This window comes from Patiria miniata, unplaced genomic scaffold (assembly GCF_015706575.1).
Source record: "Patiria miniata isolate m_02_andy unplaced genomic scaffold, ASM1570657v1 HiC_scaffold_7, whole genome shotgun sequence".
NCBI classification, from domain to species: domain Eukaryota; kingdom Metazoa; phylum Echinodermata; class Asteroidea; order Valvatida; family Asterinidae; genus Patiria; species Patiria miniata.
In genome coordinates, this window is record NW_024037074.1 from 25418902 (window position 1) to 25440735 (window position 21834).

Genomic DNA, 21834 nt, shown 5'->3' on the forward strand with positions numbered 1-21834 from the left:
AAGCTGCATTTTTCCAACGCTGGTCGGCCGACCAGCGTTGGAAAAAACTGGCTTTTTTTCAAAAACTGTTCTTAATTTTTCATATTTAGTTTTCTGAATTTTCTTTGCAATTGATTACACACCTCTGCAGGGGTACAAGCCTGCTAGACTGATTCTCTGACCTTACAATTCCCTAAAGTGTATTAAGTGCTCCTTTTCATCTTATTGGGGTCAGGGAACCAGACTACAAGAACATGATAGGTTTTCTTGGTTTTTCCAGCATCTCCAAGCCCAAAACGTGAAACATGTCATTTTAACAATATTTGCTATAACATACTAATCCTCCAAATCCATTTATTTCTGAAAATTAAAGCAAAAGCAGATGTTGTACATTCCCTTTAAAGGGCTACAAGATCTTTCATTTGAGTGGTGTGCCAATGAGATTGAATGTAGTTAAGTATGATTTTGGGTTAAAAAACTGGCTTTTTTTGCTAAAATCATGGATTTTTGGTAGTCATTTTGACAGTTTTTAGTTTTACGGCTCAGATAAAATACAGAGATTTCCTTAAAGGTGAAATATAACATTTGCTTTTGCTGTAATTTTCAGAAATGGATGGATTTGGGGGGTTATAAAGAAAATATTGTAACACTGACTTGTTTGAAGTTTGTGTTATAGATGCTAGAAAAACCAAGAAAACAATCATGTTCCTGCAGTCTGGTTCCCTGAGCCCACTTAAGATAATGGGGAATTATAAGGTCCAGGAACCAGTCTAGCTGGCTTGTACCCGTTCATAGGTGTGTAATCAATTGCAAACAAAATGTGGACTGACTAAATATGGTAAACTGGGGGCAGTATTTGAAAAAAGCTAGTTCTTTTTCCAACACTGGTCCGCCAGTGTTGGAAATTGATACAAAAATACCACTTTTCTTGAAAATGACAGCACACCAGGTGCACGATTTTACAGGATGTTTTTAATAGACTGTCATTCACTAACAGTCTAGTAAGGTACATGTATTTCATGATAATTTGGTAAATAATGAATAATGAAAGGTTTGCGGAAACACCATGTGCGAATAATTTCTCAACTAAGAGAATGGTTCTGAAAAGAACCAGAGGTATAAACTCGACGTTCCGGTCAGTATGCTCTGACCGTCTTCAGGAGATAATTTGGTAGTTTTGTTTGTTGATGTTTGAGTGAACATATAACACCTATGCTGACAAATCTGCACTGGTTGCCAGTATAGTCTCGCATCCATTATAAGGTCATTCTCATCATCTTCAAAGCTATCCATGGTCTATGTCCAGCCTACATCTCAGAACTACTTGTACCATACAATCCACCAAGGCCCCTTAGATCACCTTCCCAGCATCTTCTCACCATGAACCCCAGAAAAATGACGAACTATGGTGAAAGAGCATTTGCATGTGGGGGCCCTAGACTTTGGAATTCTCTCCCACTGTCACTGCGATCAATAACTGACCTACAATTGTTTAAGACCAGCCTTAAAACACATTGTTTTGACAATTGTTTTCCTTAGTCATATAGATTTGCTTATGAATTGTAAAGCATTTTGTGAGCTCCGACAGTCCTGAAATGCGCTACATAAGAATGAGTTGTTATTAGTATTATATTATGTTTGCAAATTTTCCTTTTCATTGCCCTTGGGCTAGGACAATATTTGACTGGCAGCATTTTACCCTCTCTCGTTGTTATCAGGCTCCTGCTGTCCATCCAGATTCTGCAGGTCCTGATGCTGCTGCAGCTGCTCAAGCTGCTGCCGATGCTGCTCTTTCTGCAGCAGTTCTTGCTGTTCAAGAATGTACCGCTGCTGGGCTTCTGCATCCTGTGCCCCGGGCTGCTGTGGTTGCTGCTCTTGCTGTGGTTGCTGCTCTTGCTGCTGCTGCTGCTGCTGCAAATACTGGTTGTATGCCTGCTGGTTCTGGACATCCTGAATGGATCAAGTATCGGAATTGTTGAAATGAAACGTAAACCTATGGCTTTGAGATGCAGTTATTTGTCATCATCAGTCAATTCACAATTCAGTGCGCCACCAAGAGTTGGCCACGGAGAGTTAATTTTTCCCAGTGCATTGTGGGAGATGGTCGACAAATTCGCGGCGCGGGACATTTGAAATTGTTAGTTTTTTCCGGTCAGTAGTTTCGTAAGAGTATGATTCGAATACATGTATATGTTCACCCTTTTTTTCTTTTAATCAATATGGTGTTTTTGATAAGGCGGCAGAACGCTATGTCCCAATCTATAACAAACTTAGCTCAAGTTGTCTACTGACACTCATTCAAACAAATGGACAGCATTTTGTCAACCGTAAACTTAAAAAATGGACTCTCCATGGCAAACTCTTGGTCACTGCATTGTGAATCGCCCGAATTCGAACCTGGGTTTCATTTGATCTAATGAATGATGAATGATAAATGGCCAGTGCATCTTATCATCACATTGGCTGCAGTTGAAACCCTACTTCCTAGAAGCATTTCAGCACACAACTGTTACTCATACTGATGACATTTTCCTGTCTCTGATACCTTGATACTTTGTTATTTGCCATGATGATATGATTTTTTTTATTTGTTGGGTTGGTAGTTTGCTATTCACGATCTCTCTTGGAAGTCTGCTGCATTAAAGGTATAGTCCATCATTTGTAATTTGTGCATTTTGTTCGTTTGAAGCAACAAAAGTGCTCAAAATCTGAAGCAGGGTGCTGAACAACTAACCTGATGAAGTTTCAGCTCAGCTTCAGCTGTACATGTATATTTCGAGAAAAACAACATTCTAAGATCTCGATTTCAAATCAAAAGTTGCTGAATCATGTTTTGAATTGGGCCTGAATTCAGCGTCCGAGACACGTTCTCACTAGCCGATTGCAGCTACGCGATGTCGCGCATCGATATGACGAATTGTAGCAACTGCGCGCGCGTGTGCATCGTGCCAATTTCCAACGGTGCTTCTTAAGACGCACCGTTGGAAAGGCCTTCTTTCGTTGATTTCTTCAAAAAGACAGATTGCTAGAAAGAATAATTTCACAGGGAGTTTAGTCCCCTTACTATCTTTCAACCAAGTATGTTTTTCAACAATAATTACGCCAGTTACTTTTTGGATAGCTGCAAATGATGGACTCGGGCTTTAAAGAGTGCATCAAAAAGATAAATTTATAGATGCCAGATGTAACAGGGACAGGAAAAAAATGTGAAACCGAGGCAAATCTAGCATTCCAAGAGCAAAGCAGGACTGTCCTAAATATTTGAATATTCGATCATCAACTAAATATTCGAATAGCTTTTTGCCGGTTCGAATATTAAAAAAAAATGCATATGTACGTGTACACACAACTGTGATGTTATTTTAATTGTAAAGTTGAGGCGCTTTATTGTCAGATGCCACTTTTTTGTTGATGGTAACTTTTTTTGTCGACGGTAACTTCTTTTGTCGACGGTGGTTCATGGTAACCATTCTTTTACCAGGTTAAGCTCTTGACAGTTATAAAATACTGCAAAAAATAATCTTGATCACCACATGCAAATTTTTACCGGTGCTTTGCGTGAATTTTTGACTGGCGCAACACGCAGTTGCAGCTGGCACGTGTAAAACTGGATTGGCAAGTTTTGAATCATGGAATATTTGGTCAAATGCAGTTGTGAATAATCACAAACAAAATTATTTAAAAAAAACGGACAATGTTCAAAGAAAACACCAATATGAAGTTCTATGCACTTTTCTTGGCCTCCTTTGGTGAAAATGCAAAATTATCAAGTTTGGGCAATTTAGTGCCTTTTTTTTTACCGTGCACATACATTGTACACTTAGGATGTACGGTAAATACATACTTTATACTTAATGTGTTTTATAGCATGGCTGTAGAACTTGTGAAATTCTATATGAAGAGCATTGCCACTGCGCTGTGTTATCAGTTATGTGTTAATTGCCCGCACCACCAATACCAAACTGCTGCATATTGCTCACCAAGTCAGAAATTGCCATATTACATGCAACGGCTACATGTACACAATGTGAGTGGAGAAAAAAAACAGTTATGAGTAAAGTGTGTCCAAATTCATGATCCCACCACTCCAATGCTGCCTATAGACTCTGTGCATATCTCAACTGCCCTTTGCGGTGAAAATGTAAAAAATACATGATGATGGAACAGTTAAGTGACTTTTTCGACCAACGTTTCCCCACATGGCAAATGCTCTCATAAAGATGTTACGGATTTCTGAACGTTCAGATGAAAAATTGGCTGTGCGCGCTTGGGGCAATTTGCATGCATGAACTACATTGTAGCGCATGCACGCACTTGAATCCTTCATCGGCCTCTGTGGGTAGGCCACGGAACGCCATCATGCACAGAGTCTATAGAAAGAAGTCCAGAAGCCCAGCAAAAGTCAGAAGCTAAAGCAGCACTAAACAATGCCCACGACAAAGAGATATGGGCTCCGTGCACAAGTACCCCCTCACCGGCAAGAAACGGAGAGTTGGGGGAGACCATCAGGTGAGACATTCAAACGCATCGCAGACAATGCTCACATGAAGGCATTATGGCTTTGTGCACATTCAGGATAAAATTAGTTGTGCGTACGTCGTGCTATACGCGCGCAAACCAGTACGCGCACACGGTGTGTCCCGACCAACGGGCTCTCAAAAGTGGCAAAAATACGCCCTCTCTGTTGGAGCACGGAGCCCATAAGCCCCAAGTCCATATTTGCTCACTGCATCTGGTTATTAAGCTGTGCACCTGTTACATGTACCAGTGAAATAACCCATGGGTGCAGTGATGCATGGTTTAAGTAGGCACAAAAAGCTCATGATATGGTGAATATCCCATCCTGTGGAATGATACAAAGACTGCAAATATGACAAATGCGAGCTGAAGGCAATAAGGTCAAACTTGCCACATTTCCACCCTTCTGAGGTTGGCCTGGGTCGTTCTCGTGGTGATGGGATTGCTGCTGCTGCTGCTGCGGCTTAGGAGTTTGTTGTTGATCCTTGCCTTCGGATGGCTGTTGCTGCTGTCCTTGACCGTCCTGTGACTGAGGTTGTTCTTGTTGCTGTTGTTGCTCATTGCCTTGCTGCTGCTGGTCTTCGTGCTTTTGCTCTGAGCTGTGAAGCTTTTCTTGCTGCTGCCCTTCCTCTTGCTGTTCCTCAATGCTGTGTTCTTTTTGCTGTTCCTCATCTTGCTGCTGTTCTTTGTCTTGCTTCTGGTTCTGCACAGTGCTGAGTTGCTCTTGCTGTTGCTGTTCTTGCTGCAGTTTATCTTGCTGCTGCTGCCCTTCCCGCTGTTGCTGTTCTTGCTCCTGTTTACTTTCCTGCAGCGTTGGCCCTGCCTGTTGCGCCTCAATGCTGTGCGGTTCTTGCTGTTCCTCGTCCTGCTGCTGTTCTTTGTCTTCCTGCTGAGGTTGCTCTGTGGTGAGCTGTTCTTGCTGTTTATGTTCTTGCTGTTGTTTATCTTGCTGCTGCTCTTTCTGTTCTTGCTGCGCCGTGTGCTGTTCTTGCTGCTGTTTCTCTTTGCTTAGCAGCTCTTCCTGCTGCTGATGTTCTTGCTGTTGCTCTTCTTGTCCATTGCCTCCCTGCTGCTGCCCTTCCTGTTTCATCGGTTTTTGCTGTTGCTCATATTCTTGCTGATGTAGATCCTGCTGTCCGTCTTGTTGATGTGGCGCCAATGTAACCTTCTGTTTGTTGTGGTGTTGCTCTTGTTCTCCATGCTGGTTTATTTCTTCCAACTGTTGCTTATTTGTGAGCTGCTGCTGCTGCTGCTGCTGCTGCTGCTGAGGTTCTTTTTGCCGCTGGTCTGTATGTTCCATTTTATTCTGTCTGTTTACCAGTTGGTCGTGTTCCCTTTCACGAGAATGAGATTGTTGCTGACTTCGTTGAGATTTCTGATTTGCACCTTCTTGCCCAGTCTCGACAACCTACAAATTAACAATTAGTGAATAAATACCGGTACCTCACAATGCTTCTGTTTTTGGTTCATCCTCAAAAACAAATTCAAGGGGTATGGTTAGGGTTTGGCAAACCTCTTGAGAAAGAAATAAGGCACAAATCTTTAGAATACAGAAACGAATGGAGAGAGGGCAGGACTGATAATTAAAACTCAGATTTTTACACATCTCCCTAGGTATGCATTGGTCCAATGCAAACTTTGGGCAGTGACATTGAAAATGCCAACAATCGTGTTTGCACAAAACATAAATCTTATGTAAGTTTGAGTACTACATGTATTTGGAAGTCTCTTACTTAACCCTAAAGGGGCCGGGGGGGGGGGCGGAATCCGGCCCCCCTCGACTTTTTCCGCGATAGCCTTTAAAAAAAAAATGTTCGCGACCCGAGCTTTTGTGACTTTTTAGCCTCGAGCCTTGCGCATCTTTTGACACCAAAAACTTGGCTTGATCGCATCACAAATGTCAATGTCTGCAATTACACCTGCGTAGCTAATGTGGAACTAAATGCTTTTGAAATGGACATTTCTTTTTTCATAAACTATTTTGATTTTTAAACCAAGCAAATGTTATAAACAATTTCTACAAAAAGTTTTACACATCAAAATGTAAAAAAAAAAAATCACAGTTTTTTGAAAATGAGCAGAGCAACATGTGATGCCTTGAGCAACATTAAATGTGAAAGAATATAGACAATCAATATTGAATATTGAAATTAAAGGAAATTGAGATAAAAAGGGTTCAAAAAATGAAAATTCAGCTTTGAATCCTACAAGCCGTAGCAGTACATGTAGTCCATTGTGCTCTTGTTTACGCAAACTGGAAAACAAAATTACACAAACAAAAGTGATTTTTTTTTATTGGTTGGGTTGATGCAAATGCAGAGAAGTAGAGCGTGGTTAATTTTTATCCCGTTGAAAAATGACGATATTGATCAGCAAGGTCCACGGGCGGGCATCTCCAACAGCTGGCTCTCAGCAACAACGATGCAATCTGAATGGTACAGCAGCTGGGCAATGTTTTCAGCGGATGACGGAAAAAGCACAGCATTGACGTGTCCTGTTCCACGAAGGCATGGGCTCATACCATCCAAAAGACAATGTTCAGCCATGATGACGACAGCAATGAGGATCCATTTTTCTGTTCATGTTTGTTGCCGGCCAAGTCTGTGTGGTCCATTGTGCAAGACTCCTATATGAAAGTTCAAGCTCACATCTGGCATTGTCGCAGCGTTATGGGTGTACTTTCAATGAAAGCTGCGTGACTTCGCTTACAAAGTCTCTTTTACATTTGCACTTCAACTTATTTTTAAGTATTAATAAAACCATTTTTGACCAAAATATTAAACTTTGACAGGTGGACGCAATGGTGAAGGATGAGTTTGGAAGAAAAAAAATTAGCTTTAAAAATATTTCCACTTGTGCATGATGAGTTGATTTTGATAGGAGGCATTAAAAAAGTGCATGGTAATGAGTGCTGACATTCGTGATTCTCCTGTGGGATGATCCGATGATGTGATGCACCATGTTTTATGGTCAAGGATATTTGTTTAACTTGCCACCTTTGATGTGTCTAACTGCTGTTGCTGGCCGACATGCTGTTGCTCTTGTTCAAGTTGCTGCAGCTTGTCTGCAGTCTGCTGCTGCTGGTATTCTTGTTGCTGCTGCTGATCTGTCTGCTGTTGCTGTTGTTGATCTTGTTCCACTTGCTGTTGTGGGTGTTGTTGATATTCAACCTGCTGCTGCCCTTGCTGCTGCTGATATTCTTGATGCTGTTGCTGTTGCTGTTGTTGATCTTGCTCCACTTGCTGCTGCGGGTACTGTTGATATCTAACCTGCTGCTGACCCTGCTGTCCCGGATATTCTTGATGCTGTTGCTGATCTGTCTGCTGCTGCTCTTCTTGCATGTCTTGTTTGCCAGGGTGTATGTGCACTAGTTGCTGCAGTTGCTGCTGTCTGTCTTTAAACTCTTGAAGATGTTGCTGATGCCGCTGCTGTAAATCTAGGTTCATGCTTACCTGATTCTGCTGTTCCTAAAAAACCAGTCGCAGCAGCATAATCATCACTTCAAAATTGAGAAGTTATGTTAAGGGTGTACATTTGTCTTGGTAAAGTCAAAAGAGGACTACTTCAGTCGAGAAAATAAAACTTTGTTGAGCTTATGGAAATTCACAATTATGAGGTACCATATTTGACTTGCACCATTTTGCTCCCTTGTACTTAATTCCAACCAGGATAAGTTCTTGTTTTCTTGGATTTTTTAATGTATTTGTCTACTCTTTCTAAACTTGAATGTTACTGTGTTCACGTTGACCCAAGGCATGAAATGAGTTAAACACAGACATGTGGGTTGGAAGGTGAACAATAAAGTTTCCATTTGGTACATGTACAGTGGAACGTCGCTATATACTGAACACGGCTATACCAAACATTCGGCTATACCGAACATCATCCTTGGCTCCCGATTTTAATGCATAAAACGTACCGAACACTGTTGTTGAAAAATGTCAACAGAAGAGCAAGAAATAGATACTACTTCCCCAAGATATAGAAGGGAAAAGCCAACCGTGTAATCTGAAAATCTTTATTATTACATGATTCAATAGTCGCATGTGTTCAAAGTCATCTTTCAGTAACTACCAAGGCATACAGGGTGAAGTTCTGCTTACGGAATTGAAAAGATGAATGGACAAGTTTGGCAAATCAGCGCGTGGTTTGGAAACCAGCGCGGGGTTTGGAAATGAACAATGGTCAGAAGAGGGCACCACTTGTGTGTGAAAAACCACTTGCTGGTAAGTATCGGCTTAAAATTGCTATACCGAACGATTGCTATTACGAACAATTTCTATGGATCCCACAATGTTCGTTATAGCGACGTTCCACTGTATTTGTTGAACATCGAACTGCATTTCTGGGGGATTTTTGTGGATTGTGTGAGACGATCAAATCTTGAGGACTCTGAGAATATATTCATCATGTATCATCCATTTTTGAAGTCACTCCTACCTGTCCAGTACCAGGTTGTTGCTGTTGCTGCTGGTCCTGTTGCTGTTCGTACTGTTGCTGCTGCTGTTGCTGCTGCGGCTGATATTGCTGTTGTGGTTGATATTGCTGCTGTTGATTAGTGTCTGGCAGCTGTTCATGCTGCTGTTGTTGCTGTTGTTGCTGTTGCATTGTCATTCGTAGCTGCTGCTGCAAGTTCTGGACATTGTTCTGGCATGTATTCAAGGATTCCTGACATTTTTGGGCCTCAATTTGCCTTGTTTGGACCTGCAACACAAACAAGCCAGTGCTTTAGTAAATTGAAAGAGTCTGAAATTAGTCACAGGCTTTGAAGTACACAGTAATAAGAAAGTATACAATAATAAGCATAGTTACAGTCTCAGTGTAAAATGTAGTCTAGGGGCTAGATGTTGTTAATGGTTTGATACGCATAACCCGCCACCGCGAGAGGGCCCTATCACGACCAACCAATATCACCCACAGACTTGTCAGAACAACGTCTAGGGAAACTGCTGAAATCTCCCCCCGAAAAATGGGGGAAACTAGTGCGCATGCGCGACTTCTGCACGCAACTACGGTCCATCTTCAGTCCTACGCATACTACACATAACAAAAGAGCTGACCAGTGAAGCTGCACAAATGTCTTGCTGCATCTTTTATTGCATTTGAGAGTTTGCGTCGGAACTACTATCCTTTCTTTGAATTGCGCGCTGCATATATTAGGCCAAACAGTGCGAGCGTATTACACAACCAACACGAATTTCCCTAGACGTTGTTCTAACAAGTCCATGGGCGATATTAGTTGGTCATGATAGCGCCCTCTGGCGGCGGCAGGTTATTGCGGTCGCGGGTTATCGCGTATCAAACCATTAAAGGGAATGTACATCATTGGCCTTTGCTGTAATTTTTCAGAAATGAACTATTTGAGGGGTTACTATAATAGATCAAATATTGTTACACTGACATGTTTGAAGTTTTGTGTTCGAAAATGCTGGAAAAACCAAGAAAAACACAAATGGTGGAGTAGTCTGGTTCCCTGACTCCACTAAAGATAAAATTGATCAATTTATAGATGCCGGAAAATTGTAAGGTAAGGGAACCAGTCCACCTGGCCTGCACCCGTTCATAAACATGTAACCAATAGCAAATAAAATTTGGACTGAAAAAAATGGTGAATTTGGAGGAGAAGTTGAAAAATAGTTAGGTTTTTCCAACGGTGGTCGGCCGACCACCGTTGGAAATTTATACAAAAATACCATTTTCTTGAAAATGACTTCACACCAGGTGCCATAATTTTACAGGATGCTTTCGACTGTCATTTACCAACATCCTAGTAAGCTATTTCGTAAAAACTTTGTAGTTCTATTTTTCGATGTTTGCAAATGTTGTATATTCCCTTTAACAAATCAAACCTTTAACAACGGCTAGCCCCTAGACTATGTAAAATGTTTACATGTGACCTGCTTTGGCAAAGTGAAAGTAAAGTGGGAAAAACCTGAACTCTCAATGTCAGGCATGTCAGGGAACAAAATAGTACCAAACCTTTCTCTCTCATACACTATGACACTACCTGCATACAGAGAGGTCCCCACAAAAAAATGAATGGCATACTTCCACTAGCCTGAGACTCCAACCACATATACCAATGCATGAAGAATCTTTTTGGAAGAGAAATGAAACCAAGATCGCCCGATTCAGTCCCCATTCAGTCGGGTGGCATGGGTGGCTTGTGCGTAAAGCGCTCGCCTCTCACCAAGGTGACCACGGTTTGAATCCTGGCCGCGGATTCTGGCCTATTTGAGTAGAGTTGTGTGTTGGTTCTCTCCTGTGCCATGAGGGTTTTCTCTGGGCCCTCCGGTTTTCCTCCCTCGAGAAAAATCAAACACTTTCGATCTCAGGCTGTGCTCCGTGGTCATATATGGGTCGGTGTGGCCGGCAGCCATAGGCGCCTTTACGTGCCAGCAGCCCGACCATGTTGTAGCCGCTTCTTCGCAATTCAGTATCCCAGCCGCCAGTAAGTATGATTAGCCTCCCGAATTATTATATTATTATAATAGTTGTTGTTCAAGAGCCTATTTTGTGAAGCAAGGTGGGGGTCATTGCTGTCCCGATGAATTACTAAACCGCGGACAGGAATTCAACTTACATTGTAATTGATAGATGGATTGTTATAAATGTAATACTACCCACATGAAAGAAGTATGCTTCACAAAATAGGCTCTGCTGCAAATACCAATGAATACTACTGGACTGAATCGGGATATTTTGGTATCACAATTCTTCTAAAAGGATTCTCCATCCATTGGTACAAGTGGTTTGAGTCTCAAGGTAGTGGAAGTATGCCCTTCCAGTTTTTTTTACCACCCTGTGTAGACATTTTATCAATTTCAGTCTTTAAGGGTGCACACCTGTAACTAGGCCTAAACCCATCCGCCGAACTCATGAATAAAAGTTATACCCTCAAAATATATTTTATATTAGAGAGTTCTCTCTGTTCCCCATAACATTGGGGAATTGAAGAGATATGGCAATAAACCTCTGGCCCGGACTTGGGGCTTCCAATTCGGAGCATTTCGGATACAATTGGGCTCAAAAGTGGTGCTTTTTTGCCATGTTGTGGAGGCATTGTTTTTCAAGATGGCTACCATTCTGCTTTGGGGGAAAAAAGGGGTTGTCTTCTTTGGGCGCGAATTTCTCAAAAAGTCAATGGTCAACCCACCAAAAAATGAAAAGAAATTGAAAGATGACATGTTGATCATCATTTTTCTGTGCAGCTTTAATACCTGTGAGAGTTTTAAGTATTTTAAAAAGAATTTTGAAGTATGGGCATTTAGCACTAGTGTCTATGGGACTTTTTTTCACTGTTGCACCTTTAAAACTGAGAACAACTCCAAACTGAAATTTGTGACTGAATCCTCATTCTGCAGTAATGAGTCACCGTTACATGTAGGAGCCAGATGACATGAGTACTCTGTGACTGACCTGTGCTTTTATGGAGTTCAGCCTGTCGTTCAGGACCTCCTTGTCTTCTAAACACTGGCGGTTGTTGCTCTCAAGGAGCCCTTGCTGCGAGCGAAGATTGTTCATCTCTTCTTGACGTTTGGCTGTAATTAAGTCATCCTCTTCAATTAATTTGTCGTACTTAGCTGAAATTGACCAAAACAAAACTGTAAATATGGAGTGGTAGTTCCACTGATGAAAGAAAAATTACGCAACACTGCTAAATACTGAAGTATTCCTCAACCAATTTATGCATGCAGTAAGCATCAGCTCAGAGCCAATCACAAGCAATGTGTCTCCCAGACCAAAAGAGTCTGACCATTCTGACAAAATCTTAGGTTAGGTACATGTAGCCGCCACGGCTACAAATAAATATTATGGCCCTTTCTCAAAGCTCAGCTTCCTTTCCGTTTGGGCTTCATCATTAACCCTAACCGCCCTGAATCCTCCAAAATCCTTTTTGCAAATTGGAGGAATTTGCAGGATTGAGGTTACATGGCCAAAGTGCGTTGCTGATTTCGGAGTACGCACTGTGTCAAGGTCTTGGGCCGGACCTTGTGTTGTTTATGCTCAGCCGTGCATAAATTTAGTCCTTGATTATACTTGACATCCTCCGCACTGCTCCAGGATGTCACTGCCTCTGCCTCAGCCTATTGACAGTCATAGCCGGAGGATTTTGCAGGATTCAGGCAGTGGTCACCCCTCCATGGACCATATTCAAGAAACCACGGAGGAATTTGCAGGATTGAGGCTATATGCTATTTTTCCATGAGGCCAATTGGAGGATTTTGCAGGATTGAGGCTACATCCTAGCAAAAAGGCCTAGGGAGTTAGGGTTAAGGCCTTGAATGTTCCGACCAAATAAAATAAAACAAAAATAATTGCTCGCTTGGATAGCAAAACATTGACTGATGTTGAGCTGGAATCTCCAAAGTTTGGGACCCAAACATCAGGCAATGCCCGAAATGGAGACAAAGCCGACTTTTGGAAAAACCCCTAGGTAACCGTCGTCAGATTAGACACAGCAAAACTCGCCCCTCATACGATCCGAGTGCATAGTTGAGGCACAAAGTCGCAATTGAGTTTCAAAGTTTTTAAACGCAAACAACGAATATATTAACTCAACATTTTTAATAAGCATTGCTGTTCCTCAATCAAAGTGTTTTGGGACGATTTCTGAGACATGTTTTAGCGTAAGAAGTTCGTAAGTTCAACCATAGAGCAAGGAACATGGTTCAGCCTTTGTCGTGTCAATGTTCTAACGCTTCTCCGTGGTTCATCAGTTGGCCTCTTGCGGCGATATCAAGTGAAAAATCGTCAACTTCCCCATGGTTTTTCACAAAGAATTCCCTGAATGTCATTTTGAGATTTCACTGGAAGACATTTCCTTTTTGTTTTTGGAAAATGTTCACATTCTCCGATATCTAGAGCAAATTGCAGTCTTGTGTGCACGTGCACGAGACCCGAACGAAAGCCACAAAAGACTAGTGGCCGTCCGATCCGATCATTGGTAGAATATCGCATAACAAATTTTCCTAACGCGATGTCAACTAAGACTTGCTTTGAGCAACCTTAAAGCGTTTAGTTTTAAAAAAAATCATTAGGACACTTTGCTTCCACGATTTCTCCCACAATTTCAAGCAAACATTTCATTTCATGGTGTCCCTAGGCTCGAAAGTCTGTGCGGCCGTGTAACTCACGGTCAACCAATAGAATTACTTGTTGGGCACAGACATTGCCATGGGGATTTCCCCTGGCACGCAATACCGCGCTTTTTGCACACACGTGTGTACGTACAGAGGAACATGAGACACACGAACCATACTTTTTGGACTGCGTTGCAATGACGATTACGTGACGAAGGACCCAAGTGGTCTAGGTACAACGTATGTATTTTAAAAGTAAATGCAAACTGATGTTAGACAACGATTTCTTTCGGATAATGCCTAAAAAAAAACACTTGCTAATAAATGCCTAAAATGGTTCTGGCTGTCGGCCATTTTGACCGATTCTGATCGTAAGTCGGTATCGTAATATTTTTTTCCCCAAATAACCAATAAAATTGTGTGAGGTCGCATTTTACCACTTTCAAAAATAGGATCGGTCGGGTGACCTGAACCAAAGACATTTTTTTGTTTGGTCTTATTGTCCAAACAATATACAGTGTATTCAAAATTATATTTTTAGCCCAAACATTTTGTATTGTAAAATTGTATTCCCATTTTTTTTTATCTTCTCAAAGTTACGTGCTCAGGATGTGAAATAGTCTCCTTGTGAGCTCTCAAAGAAAAAGACAGCGCCAATTAGTTTGCAATACAAGAACAGTAGAGTATCTGAGCCTTAAACCCTTTCGTGCACAGAGTTGTCGCTAGCAACCGCCCAAGGTTTCGTCATACATATTGTAATTGGTGTATCTAACCAAATAATTTGTGCACCAAAGATTCAGTATATTTTTGTCTTACCTTTACATTCTTGTAATAGTTGTGCTGTGACAGATAAGTTGCCCTGTTTTATTTGCTGTGTGAAAACAAACAGAAAAAATAAGAATTACACCTACATGAACATGTGTGTAAAATATGAAAAGGCTATGATATGATTCTTCCTGAATCTATCCAGCACTAGTTCAAAGGCACACAACAGCAATTGTACATATTTGAATGAAATGGAACATCAGAACACTTGGTTGTTTTTAGCTGAACTTAAACCCAACCTGCCCAAATCCTCCAAAATGTTTTTTGCAAAATTGAGGATTTTACAGGATTGAGGCTATACATGTATGGCAAATGTGTGGCTGATTTTGGAGGATGCACGGTGTCAAAGTCATGGGACGGACGTTCTGTTGTTCCATATGCTCAGCCGTGCATAAATTTAGGCCTAGACTACTTAAAATCCTCTGCGCTGCTGCAGGATGTCACTGGCTCTGCCTCAACATATTGACAGTGATTGCTGGAGGATTTTGCAGGATTGAGGCAGTATGCAATTTTTACATGGAGGCAGTTGGAGGATTTTGCAGGATTGAGGTTGCATCCTAGCAAAAGTGCCGAGGGAGTTAGGGTTAAATATTGTAACAATTAAAACCAAACATAACCGGTCGTTAGATTTGTGAGCAAATATGGGAATGTACGGGAATGTCATCAGCACTGCCTCAACCCATCAACAGTGATTGGTGGAGGATTTTGAAGGATTGAGGCAATGGTCACCTCTCCACTGAACAAATTCCAGAAATAACGCTTAATTTTGGAGGATGGAAGCTGAATCCATTTTTTACATACTATGGCGACAATTGGAGGCTTTTGCAGGACTGAAGACGCTTCCTACCCAAACGGGCCTATGGGGCTAGGATTAAAGTACCAGTACCAAGGAGAATTCAGATTTCTGGAAGGTTACTAGAACAAAACTTGTCCTCACAAATTGGCCCTCCAGGTCAGTCTTGTGTTCTTGGCAGACATTGAGGTTGGTGGTGAGCTGCTGGTTCTGGGTGCGTTTGCTGTCGAGCTCCAGCAGGCATTGCTGCCTCTGCATGCCCAGGGCATCCTTCTCTTGTCGGAAGCTGTTGATGAGCCGGTTGGATTCCGTGATTTGCATCTGTAAGGCCTCACTGCGCTTCTCTAAGTGTATCTGTAAAGGCAGATAAACGACAAAATAACACCAATTGGGACAATGAATGCGGTTTTAGGTGAAAAGGTAGGAAATTGGAAAATGGCAAGGCCTCAGGCCTGCAACAAACATTCAGTTATTTGTTGTATTGCTATTCAGTTCCATTTTTTCAGCTTGAATAATTAAAAATCGCTGCCCGCATACAGGGTGCACCATTATTTTCAACATGTGAGACCCTCATCGTTGGAAATGTATTTTTCCCTGCTACCCATCTGACCTCTGGACCTGGACAATCCATAATCCAAGTAATAAAAAAAAACTGGCCTCTGCATTTGTAAAAAACCAATCAGCCATTTGAGTAATCAAAACATTAACAACAAAAAGGAAACCATTCATTGGTACCAGTAACAAAAATAATCAGTTACATGTACTTTCAGGCCTAGGATGGTAAGCCTTATATTATTTCAAAGACACCCCCCCCCAAAAAAAAAAACCCAAAATTTAGGAAAACGAATGACACTGTTCTAATACATGTATGAGAATTCCTAAAAATATATAAAAAATCTCCCTGATTTTGTAAAACCCTGGTACCCTATTTGCAATTTGTATTGTGTGTGTCAGATTATATTTCATAATAATTCCCCCCCCCCTGCTTCTTATGGCGGCAGTGATGGTGTTGATAGTGGCGGTGACAGTGGTCATGGTGGTGGTGTTGTATCATAGTATTCATACTCTACAATGCTGTATGTTAGCAATGTCTGAATGGATTATTCATTGTAAAAGCCACATACATGTGGGCACAACAGAGACTACTTATGCACTGGAACTTTTCATTTTTAGCCACGGGATAGCAGCTCAACACATCATCACGTCTCACCGTTAGTCCGTTAGTTAACACATGTACACGTATGTAGTTAGTAACAAACGTTGATATTGTCTACATGTAAATGGTATATATTTTGACTGATTTCAACCAAACTTTAATAAAAGTACTCAATATCAGTAGCCCAGCCCCAACATGTCACATGACCAAAATGGGGTCAAAGGTCATCATGGAGTCACTGGGGTCAATAAGTTTTTACTCAAAACACTACTCCTACCAGAAATTACATGGCACAATCACGTCACGTGACTCATGCATGAACACGAATTTGTTGGCCCGCAACTTCTGAGATTGAGCTTGTATTGTTTACAAGTTCATGTACATCAGGTACTCCATTGGATAACCACTCTTTTTTTTACTAAGGCCAAAAATTTAAAAAAATCGGTCTCTGGTCAGCGCGCGTGTCGATTTTAATCATGTGCGTCAACCTTTTTTTTTCTTTCAAATTAACACGGAAGCTACAACAGCCTCCTCAAATTTTTGTACCAAGGAGCACCAAGGAATGGGGAAATTGCTCCAAGGCAAATGATAAAGGGCACCAAGGCAAATTACGGAGGACACCAATGTATAATGAGGACACAAAAAAGCAAAATAGTACCCACCTTGTCTGTACAATACAAGCTTGAAAAAAAAAAAAGCCACCAAAAAACAAAACAAAAACGCGTCGCCGCATCAATTCCGGAACTTCGGTCTGACCAGAGACCGACTATTTTTTTTTTTGGCCTTATTTTTAGTGATGTGTTTTTCCCCTACCAACCATAACAATGAAAGTGAATGTTCCAGTACGTTACATGGCTTATACTTTTTTTTCAAATAACCACTTTTGAAAAAGAAACTGAAAATGTGCTTTGTTACTTATTTTGAGAGTTTGCATTTTATAAAACATACTGCCGATCTAGTCATATTTGTTGAGCGACAAAATCTGTACATGTAGACTGGAAGATTTAACTGATAATTTGCTATACACCTGGAGACTGTTTTTTGGTGTTCGAGAATGTTAAATAGGAATTCCAACTACATGTACATGTATAACATCTGTACACTAGCGTGACTGGTAAATCTCAGAGCAAAATGCCAGTCTCAGATTTGTTTGCACTTAGGCTTAATATCTATGCTCCAATATTTGTTCATGGTATAACATCTGGCTCTATTGAATTCTGTAAACAGTGAAACACGTACAACACGCAAAGATAAAATTTGCAGGATGAATTTTTCTGATTAATGATGATCAAGGAAAAATCAGAAGCATTTTCAAAGCTGTTGAATGAGCTACGTGAAATTTGTAAATCAGGTTAAGTTGAATTTGAGTTAAACAGAACACATTAAATTCCACTCTCTCTGACCATTCACATACACATTTCCCATTTGACCGCTCTATTTAGGCCAAAAAAATATATATTTCTGCTTCCGGTTTCCCTATCTACCCTATTCTGACATTTTTTTTATGGGAAAAAGAAAAAAAAACACCCAAAACCATCAATTTTTATTCTTTTTCCCTGGACTACATGCAGATGCCTCCATATGATCATACACAAAAAATTTGCCAAAAAAATTCCCTACCTACATGTATGGTACCTGCATGTACCTTATTTTTGAATGCCATGTAATCAGAAGCAGAACTTGGGGGGGGGGGGTTTGGGGTTTTTTTTTTGGCATTATGCCACAGCATGCACACAAATTGCCATTGTTACTGTATTGACATTGTTAGTTTACGCTTTACGTGCACTCATGCATACATGTACCGGTATGTTGCGAAATACACAATGGATGGATGGCATTTAAGAACCTCTACTCTTTTCTCTGTGGTAAAAGTGCATATGTGCCACACCCAATCTTTTTTGTAATGAGGAAAAATCCTATCTCAGCAATAGTTGCATATAGGCCTATAGCTTCACAGTGCAACGTATACACAAAGCCTACAAGTTTACTTTAAAGGGAAAATACAACATTTGCAAACATCAAAAAATAAAACCACCAGTACCAAATCATTTTGAAATACCTTGCTGGACTGTTAGTGAACGACAGTGTAAAGCATCCTGTAAAATCATGGCACCTGGTATACTGTCATTTTTTAAAGAAAAGTGGTATTTTTGTATCAATTTCCAACGCTGATCGGCCGACCAGCGTTGGAAAAAACTGGCTTTTTTTCAAGTACTGGCCCCAATTGACCATCGCACTTGTTTGCAATCGATTACACACCTATGAACGGGTACAAGCCAGCTAGACTGGTTCCCTGACCTTACAATTCCCCAATGTATGTAAACTGCTCTTTTTCTTCTTAAATGGAGTCAGGGAACCAGACTACAGGAAAATGATTGTTTTTCTTGGTTTTTATAGCATTTTTGAACCCAAAACCTCAAAAAGTCGATGTACAGTAACTATATTTGCTATATATTTCCAACCCACCAATTCCATCCATTTCTGAAAATTACAGCAAAAGCAAATGATGTACAAATGTATATTCCCTTTAATATTGTAACTTGTAAAAGAACAGACATTTAATAATTTCTTACTGATCAATACAATTTATGTACAAGCAGCATTCTTCAAAAATGTATGGCTATGTGCATTCATGATGCATTGCGATGAATGCCATCTTTATTTTTTTGTGTTTTATTGTCATCATTTTACCTCAAAAATCCTCTCTACAAAAAAGGTATCAATGTAGCATCCTGATGCCACTTTAAAAATTAAAAAACCCACATTTTTTGGTTTACCTTGTACATCAGATAGTAAACTTTCATTTGAACACTGCAAGGAATAGAATGTCTAGACCATGTCTTTAAGAGAGATTTGATGACGAAAATGTTGCTGCAATATTAAAGGTTTCTATGTTGAAATCGATACAAAGAAGGACACGATAAGGCCAAATAAAAAAAACAACCTGTTTAGCGTCCTGCCTTTTTGACAAAAAGGAAGGAGGAGGCCCTTTCTTTGTTTTTTTTTTCTCCAAATTGGTCGCCCGACCGGGCTATTTTTCAAGATGGCCCCAGTTTTTTTTTTTAAATAGGCCTACATGTAGCTGTCTCAGGACTCAAGAAATGACATACCAGCTTTATATGGGCTAGATGCAACAGACAAAGAGGCCAAAATGATGTCAATCCTTTTTGTTTTCTTTTTAATCATTATAATAATAATAATAAACAGTGCTTTTAAAGCGCATTTTGCACAAGTCCCAATGCACTGAACAATGCAAAACAATAACACATAACAAAGACAAACTTAACAAAGAGTTTTGTGTGAACAAGTGTATTTTGAGGGCTAATTTGGATGTTCCAAGGGTTGAGGCGGCTTCCAAAAAGGAAGCGGGCAGGGATGCTAAACATGTGTTGTTGTTTTTTTATTTGGCCTAAACACAAGTGGCAGCAGTCCATATGAATAGTCATATCATGAACGTCTTCTGGACAGTTCCATTTTCGCCAAGGAGCATGGAGTTATAATACTCGTGTGAAGGGACTGTTTGGGTTACATCTATGCTGTTTGTCCACTTGAAATTAACACTTTTCTGTTCTAGTGTCGCTTACCACCCCTCCCCCTTTGTTGAATTCTTCCTTCTTCTCTTTGTTTTCCCCTCTGGCTTTTTTTTTATACCTATCATATGCCCCGCCCCCTCTTGTTTTGTTTTTTGGGGGTTTTTTTATAGAAAAGAAAACAAAATATAATTTAGAATCTGGTTTTCCTGTGGTAGGATGGCTGTGTAGAGGTGCTAGTCACCTGTTCCATCTTGCCACTCACTGGCTTAATCCGTACGTATTCTGGCATAAACTTTTTTTTAATAATTAATTGAAATTGTAAATTCCCTATATTTTTTATCTGTGATTCTGTATATCTTGTAATATTTTTTTATATCAGCCAGTGGAGAAGTGTAATAAAACAAACAGAAATAAATAAAAGTTTGTGACGTGAGACCGGGAGATGGGCATGGGATCGAAAATTGATTCACATGTTTGCGTACTCCTAGAACTATGAGGCTCCACGTAGTGGAGCCTCATAGGTTCAGAACCCCGCAAAATTGTTGTCGTCACAAAACACTAATTAAGTACAAAAACGTCCATCCCAACCAAGCCGTTTCCCACAGAACCGCTGCACAGTTTGCCCCTAAACTCCGTACAATACCTCATGACATACTCACGCTATGTGCACCCAACAAACATCGGTGGATTCTGTCGGGTTTTTTGCAAAAATGATGGAAAATATGCCCCTTCCGCACTGAGCCAACCTGACACTTGAAATTTGCACGCGCGCAGAATGATCGCAGTCATTTTCGGTCCGATAGCTCGGAGCGCGCCGCGGGGGGTATGGTGTAGGAGCGGAACGATAGTATGCGCATGCGTACAAGTGCCAGTACGTACCCCCCGTGGCGCGCTCCGAGCTATCGAACCCGAAAATGACTGCGATCATTCTGCGCTCGTGCAAATTTCAAGTGTCAGGTTGGCTCAGTGCGGAAAAGGCATATTTTTCATCATTTTGCCGAAAAACCGACAGAATCCACCGATGTTTGTTGGGTGCACGTAACGTGAGTATGTCATGAGGTATTGTACGGAGTTTAGGGGCAAACTGTGCACCGGTTCTGTGGGAAACAGCTTGGTTGGGATGGACGTTTTTGTACTTAATTAGTGTTTTGTGCCGACAACAATTTTGCGGGGTTCTGAACCTATGAGGCTCCACTACGTGGAGCCTCATAATTCTAGGAGTAGTGATCGCCATCTTTATTTTTGTGTTGCATTTTGTCATTGTCATCATCATTTTACCCCCTAATTTCCCTCAAAAATTCAAAACCCTGCCCTTTTATCTATGACATACCTGTATGTTAATGTTGTCAATTAGTTTGGTAGATCAAATAGCTTAAAAGTGAATTTTGTTCCCTTATAAAGTTATACGAACCGGGCCCGTAGATACACAATCGGCCCACCCACTGTAGTTTTCCATTCCCCCATTCAATTTGTGCACGCAAAAGCAATTGGCTTACTTTGGACATTGCCAACTCCTCTAGTGTAGACGTCATCTCTTGCACTTGCTTCTGCAGAAGTTTACTCCTTGACGAAACATTCCAGTAATTGAATGCCAGCACACAAATGACGACTAAGAGTCCGAAAGTGAGAAATTGGGGAGTTTTTCCTCTTGACATGCCGTTGGATGCCATCTTCGAGCGTTGCATTTTGGCCAACAAATTACTTGTTCGCAGGGTGACCGTAAAGTCATGACCAAATTATGCTAAACGCACTTCAAAAATCTGTCAGATTTATCAAAAATCTGCCAAATTCCCCAGAATTACTCGAAATACACAAACACTTAAAATCACATGCAGATGTTGTAACATTGCCTTATTTAAGGTTCAATAAAGAATCTATAGTTACATAAAGATGTTATGATATTGCGTTAATTTCAGGCAAAATGCGGTTGTGTCACGACTAAGTCAT

At 40.8% G+C, this 21834-nt stretch overlaps 1 protein-coding gene across 7 annotated transcripts in view; it reads right to left on the reverse strand.

Moving 5' to 3' along the window:
* Positions 1-21632, reverse strand: part of LOC119744575 (uncharacterized protein DDB_G0290685-like) — a 39062-nt gene extending 17430 nt beyond the window's left edge. For 3 of the 7 annotated variants that reach the window (XM_038220562.1, XM_038220563.1, XM_038220561.1), the window contains exons 1-8: positions 21384-21632; positions 15343-15552; positions 14397-14451; positions 11917-12080; positions 8938-9201; positions 7494-7964; positions 4889-5905; positions 1679-1929 (exon numbers count right to left, since the gene is read on the reverse strand). In XM_038220562.1, coding sequence (XP_038076490.1) covers positions 1679-1929; positions 4889-5905; positions 7494-7964; positions 8938-9201; positions 11917-12080; positions 14397-14451; positions 15343-15552; positions 21384-21572 — 2621 coding nt within the window. In that variant the 5' untranslated portion in view covers positions 21573-21632. Of the gene's footprint in view, positions 1-1678; positions 1930-4888; positions 5906-7490; positions 7965-8937; positions 9202-11916; positions 12081-14396; positions 14452-15342; positions 15553-21383 lie in introns of all 7 variants that reach the window. The other 4 variants (XM_038220564.1, XM_038220565.1, XM_038220567.1 and 1 more) reach the window with 4 other exon arrangements.
* Between the last annotated feature and the right edge of the window lie 202 nt (positions 21633-21834).